This window comes from Seriola lalandi, unplaced genomic scaffold, assembly GCF_002814215.2.
Source record: "Seriola lalandi dorsalis isolate HSWRI2012SDOR001 ecotype SW California unplaced genomic scaffold, Sedor1 jcf7180002054984, whole genome shotgun sequence".
Classification (NCBI taxonomy): Eukaryota; Metazoa; Chordata; class Actinopteri; order Carangiformes; family Carangidae; genus Seriola; species Seriola lalandi.
The window spans coordinates 209,749-215,603 of NW_019525533.1; the positions used below are offsets into that span (position 1 = coordinate 209,749).

The following is a 5,855-nucleotide window of genomic DNA, read 5'->3' on the forward strand; positions in this document are numbered from 1 at the left end:
GGAGCAGCCTGAGAAGACTGTACTGCTGATCTCTGATCAGGTTCAGCTCCCTGAACGAAAGCAGAACCAGCAGACTGACATCTTGGTTCTCCAAGCCCTCTGCCCAGTCCAGAGAGAACTTCTGCACTGAGAAGGTTTTTCCAACGCCAGCGACGCCGTTGGTCAGAACCACTCTGATGGGTCTCTGCTGGTCAGCTGAGACTTTAAAGATGTCGTGTCTCTGTTGGACAGGTGAGACTTTAAAGATGTCGTGGCACCTGATTGGAGCGTCATGGAGGGTCTCCATCTTGGAAGTTGTCTCCAGCTGCCTCACCTCATGTTGGGTATTAACCTCTTCACTCTGTCCCTCTGTGATGTGGAGCTCAGTGTAGATCCTGTTGAGGAGGGTTCCACTTCCTGTTCCATCAGTTCCTTCAGTCACATGTTCACATCTGCTCCTCAGACTGATCTTATGTTGATGTAAAACCTCCTGCAGATCACTATCTGCTGAAAGAGAAGAGACAACGTCAGACTGAAGAAAGAGAATCTGACAATTATTTTCATCAGCTACAGAAAAACTAAAGGCAAACAAAGAAAAGGTTTTTCACATTGTGAACAAGTCCTGTTCTCAGAAATGATGACATCAGCAGACAGATGTTCTGTCTTACTTTGTTCAGTGCTGGTCTGACTGGCTGTCTGCAGTCCAGGTCTTGTTCTGGAACATGAACACATTTGTTATAATACATGACATCAGCGGTGGCGAAACCACAACTCACAACACAAGTTCAATGCAGCTCTAGTAATAAATCAGCAAGCCATATTTATATACTTCAATTCCCTCTTCCCAGTTTTTGTGCCTTTGAAAAGGAGACCGTTCATGTGAAGCAGAACTGCTTTTCTTAGAGTTACTTGCACAAAACTGCAGAGGAGTTTTTAGTAGATGAAGACAAACACAACGTGACTGTGACTTTAGAAAAAAGTGGCAACAAATCCTTAGATCCACCTTGGGTAACTGCTACTACTAATGTTGAAATATATTTCAACAATGAAATCTTTAAGTCAGTTTACAGTAGAGACAGTGTAGACAGAGTAGAGACCCTTACTTTGTGTCCGAGGGTCCAGGTTCATTACTGAAGTATGGACTTTCATCTTTGGAACAGTCACTCTTGAAGGACAGACAGCTGGGTCGTGGAGACTCTGCTCTGTCCTCCTCTTCCTCCACACAATCACTCATCCTCTCAGACTGGACTTCAGCCAGTCTGAGAGGAAAACCAGTAACACTGACTGTGAGCTCACAAACACAAGAATCAGGATAAACAATATGTTCAGAAGTCACAACCAAGACTAAGAGGATCCTCGTGTATGACACAGCCACCTGCTCAGTTTGCATTATCTTCCCTCCACAGTCCACAGGGAGGACACTGACTTAGAGACTCTGACAGTGAAATAATTATAATGTCTAGCGCCACCCACTGTACTGAATAATAATAAATAACAAACTGTTTTTGTATAGCACCTTTCATACAAGAAATGTAGCACAAAGTGATTTACAACAAAAAATGACATGCAAGAAACAATGAACCTCAGCAGTCAGTATTAATACACTGATAAGAGGAGCCAGGAGGAACTTATTTTCTGAAAGTTCAGCGGTTTCTAACAGTTCACTTACTGTGTGTCTGAGGGTCCAGGTTCATTACTGAAGAGTGGAGGATTTCCTTTGGACAGGTCACTCTTCAAGGACAGACAGCTGGGTACAGGAGACTCTGCTCTGTCCTCCTCTTCCTCCACACCACTCATCTTCTGGACTTCAGTCAGTCTGAGAGGGAAACCAGTAACAATGACTGTGAGATCACAAACACAAGAATAACGAGCAAGAGAGAACAGGAAGTAACACACAAAGAAATGTCTGCACGCACGCACACACACAGTGTACAGTATAATAAAACCAGGCAGCACTCCACCCGGAGAGCTGTGTATTATTCAGTCAACCACAATGTTGTGTTAAACTGTTGATTCTGACTGAGAGAACAGTCAGTGTCTTTCAGTCTCTTTGTGGACAGAAGTTCATTGAGATTCTTCTTCCCTCCACAGACTCAGAATTTGACAGTAAAATAATAATAATGTTGTTTTAACACTCACCTGCCTCAGGCTTCAGGTTCCCTCCTGCTCTGTTCAGTTAAAATGGAGTCTGAACTCACTGACTGAACAGTTTCAGTTTTGGTAGATGCTCCTCCCCTCTGCATTTACAGGAAATCACAAGTCATGAAAGAGAGAGAGAGAGAGAGAGAGAAACAGAGTGTGTGTGTGTTACAGTAACAAGCAGTTTAATTAAATAATTAAATATATTACATTTTAGAAAGTATGATAATATGATAATATAAAATAAATTTTTGTAGAAAATTTAATATACAAAAAAAGACAAAAAAACATATTTAACAGTAGTAAAAGAAAAAACTTTGGCAGTGGAAATGAAAAATGACAGTTTAGAGGTGCAAAGGTTTGTAGCACTTCTCTTATTTTATGTGTGAGGGTCCAGGTTCATTACTGAAGAGTTGTAGTTTCCCTTTGGACAGGTCACTCTTCACAGACAGACAGCTGGATCCTGGAGACTTTGCCCTGTCCTCCTCTTCCTCCACGCTATCACTCATCTACTGAACTTCGGTCAGTCTGAGAGGGAAACCATTAACACTGATTGTTAGATAACACACACAAGAATGAGAACAAACAATATGTTCAAGAGTAACACCCAAAAATACCAAACAAAAACTGATAGAACACGTTCACTGTTCAATTTCTGTTTACATACTGTATACTTCTCCTTTGCTTTGTTTAAGTTAGATTTAAATGTCAAATGAATCAAATGAAGAAAAAATGAGCAGTTTGTTCTGTGTAAAGACAAAGGTCACATCTGAGGATTCATGTTAAATGTGTATTTATTTTTACTTATAGAATATCTTTTTACATTATCAAATGTAGTCAAAGTCACTAGAGTCGACTCATGAAAATGTAATTGTCACTTCCTTTTTTTAATGACAGCTATTTACATGTTCGTCTGTCTGACCTTAAACTGTTTTAATCATGCAGCTGTGAATAGGGCGCTAGTTTACATGTCACCAGAATTATCTCTGCTCACACATATACAGCACAGGGGTTTTTTTTTTTAGCACAAAAGCATTTTTGAATTATAAATGTTTTTAATTGACAACTTGTCATATGTCATCTCACTTTTTATATATTCTCATATTTTCTTCATTCATGTGTATTTTAATGACTGAGAAGCACATGATAAAGACATTGGTTCTTGAACATATTTATTCATTGTACTGCAGGGACCTCCAACATGTTATGTGTCAGAATTACAATATTCATACATGTTTCCTTTTGCACGTAATAAACAAAGGGAGATTTAGCTCTGTCATTTTTCCCCACCACCTCAAACGTTTAGGGAACTTGTGGTATTTTCAGATTTCACAATTATTTTTTTTAGTCCTAGCTCACAAACGTGTGTTCTGCTGGACTGTGAGAAGCGACCTGGTCACACAGCACAGATGCATCATGGGGCTCCTAGAAAACACTGACTCTAATGTAAATTGATGTCTGCTACAATCTTTAAGTTCAGGATGAAATGTCAAACAGCAGAAAAATATCTTTCTATATTTTCATGGAATAATGAATCAAATTTCATCCATGAGAACAATTTCATATGTCAGTTAGGGATCATTGTAGTAATAATGCCACAGCATTTCATCACCTTCAACTGTGTAATACTGTGTACACACTGTGGTATTTATTTGTTTTGCGTCCGTCTGGTTTCTATAGAATAATGTTATTTAAGTAAAGATGTTGCTGTAAATGTGATGAAATATGATCTAAAACTCTTTTATCTCTTCTACCATTAGCCTTATTATCTACTGCACATGTGTATATTCAGTGTGTGTGCACCCAGCCCACTGTTGGCTCTGTGAAAGTATATTTTACAACTCTTTATGTCATTTATTTAATGATAAAGTGATAATAACACAAATAAAATCATGTGAAGCGAAGAAAGACATTTCTTCACGTCAGTCCATTGGTGCAGAGCAGCAGTGACACAGCAGTGAGACACAGTGATTGTGCACAAGTCAGCAAAAACACTGGGGCTACATGTGCAATACATGACTGTAATATATAAACAGGGCACGCATAAACCTTTTAGAGGGGCAGGTGCTCAAATTTTAACAGGAGCAGATGGAACAAAATGTAAAAACATCATACACCAACATAATTTACAGAACAACATGATCGTCTCGTCTCGTGGTCTCCCGCTTATCCGGATCCGGGTCGCGGGGGCAGCCACCTCAACAGAGAGGTCCAGACGGCCCTCTCCCCAGCCACTTCCACCAGCTCCTCCGGGAGAATCCCGAGGCGTTCCGAGGCCAGCCGAGAGATATAATCCCTCCAGCGTGTCCTCGGTCGGCCTCGAGGTCTCCTCCCGGTGGAACATGCCAAAATTCTGTCCATAAAAGTTATGAACAGAACCGGTGACAAAGGGCAGCCCTGGCGGAGTCCAACCCTCACCGGGAACAGGTCCGACTTACTGCCGGCTAAGCGAACCAGACTCACACTCCTTTGGTACAGGGTACAACATGATCAATTATAGAAATATTGTGAATTAGCCGCTACCTGGCATTAAGGCTACGTGAGAGTACAATTAAGTATTAACATTCTCTAAAACGGTGGACAGAAAAACAATTCTTCCACAACAAAAAGAAGTAGTTTAACACAAACAAATATGGCGCCTTCATGTCCATACTTTTTTTCCCTGGCGGCACAACTGTAACATTTGCTAACGGCTAACGGCTAACGGCTAACGGCTGCTAATGTGAAAAGTAAAGTAACTTAAAAAAGAAACGTGCTCACATCGTCAGGTGAAACAAACAACGCCGACATAAAACCTCTGTAAACCAACTTACCGGCAACTGAAGTTCCCGCTTCAGAGAATGACATAAAATCCCAACGTTTCTCCCGTGTCTGTCTGCTGTTTCCCGGGTCACGGTCACTAGCCAGTTAAGACACGTCACATGATGACAAAAGGTCAAAGGTCATCATGTTACGTAAACTAATTTACGGCAGAGACAGTAGAGAAACCGCATTGTACTGTATAGGGGATCTGTGCTTACGGCATCATTTTATTGATACGTAAATGATACATAGTGTTAATTGTCAAATAATACTATTTTCGATAAGGGCCACAAGCAATCCATAACAAAACATAATTAATAAATTAATTAAAAAATAAAAATTGACAGAAGGACATTGTGTCCAAATCATGGCTGTATTATATTATATTATATTATATTATATTATATTATATTATATTATATTATATTATATTATACTAGATTAGATTAGATCAGATTAGATTAGATTAGATTAGATTATTAGGTATTAAGTATTAATACATCCATGGTCAAAAGGTCCGCTGCACCTGCATGTATATAAAGATAACTTAATAAAGGTTTTGGGTTTGCAGTGAGTCATGTGACTAAAACTATGTACAGCAGTAAATGGTTGTACTTGTTTTTCTGTATTTGTATCACAGGAAGTTGATTTGGTTCTCAGTCATGCCTTTTAAGCAGCTAGAGGGAAGTTGATGAATTAGTTTGCTGAGTTTAAATTCACTGACTGAACCATTTCCACTTCACATCCAGAGATCTCATCGCTGCTTCTTCTTTGATGTGAGCTTGTTTGGTGAGAAACATTTTCATGGATTTTACGTTCTGGCTTGTTAACATAGTGAGTTATATTATGTTTTTACTTTTCACGAACTGCACTGAAAAATACAGGATATGATGTTTTATCTGCTGGAGTTTGGTTTAGCAGAAAGACACTGATGA

The 5,855-nt window shown here is 39.5% G+C and overlaps 2 protein-coding genes and 1 long non-coding RNA gene across 3 annotated transcripts in view; 1 reads left to right on the top strand and 2 right to left on the bottom strand.

Annotated features, from left to right (window-relative positions):
• LOC147817234 (NACHT, LRR and PYD domains-containing protein 3-like) overlaps positions 1-1,272 on the bottom strand; it is a 1,401-nt gene extending 129 nt beyond the window's left edge. Inside the window, exons 1-3 of the mRNA XM_087171331.1 lie at positions 1,083-1,272; positions 648-694; positions 6-486 (exon numbers count right to left, since the gene is read on the bottom strand). Coding sequence (XP_087027457.1) covers positions 6-486; positions 648-694; positions 1,083-1,213 — 659 coding nt within the window. The 5' untranslated portion in view covers positions 1,214-1,272. The remainder of the gene's footprint in view (positions 1-5; positions 487-647; positions 695-1,082) is intronic.
• A 378-nt stretch (positions 1,273-1,650) lies between these two features.
• LOC111647307 (uncharacterized) lies at positions 1,651-2,639 on the bottom strand. Its single transcript, XR_002760028.2, has 2 exons — positions 2,119-2,639; positions 1,651-1,795 (listed from the first exon to the last, which is right to left on the bottom strand). It is a non-coding gene; the product is annotated as an uncharacterized LOC111647307 (long non-coding RNA).
• Positions 2,640-4,256: 1,617 nt separating this feature from the next.
• LOC111647302 (vascular cell adhesion protein 1-like) overlaps positions 4,257-5,855 on the top strand; it is a 4,932-nt gene continuing 3,333 nt past the window's right edge. The window contains exon 1 of the mRNA XM_087171332.1: positions 4,257-4,327. Within this exon, the coding sequence (XP_087027458.1) occupies positions 4,257-4,327 (71 nt within the window). The remainder of the gene's footprint in view (positions 4,328-5,855) is intronic.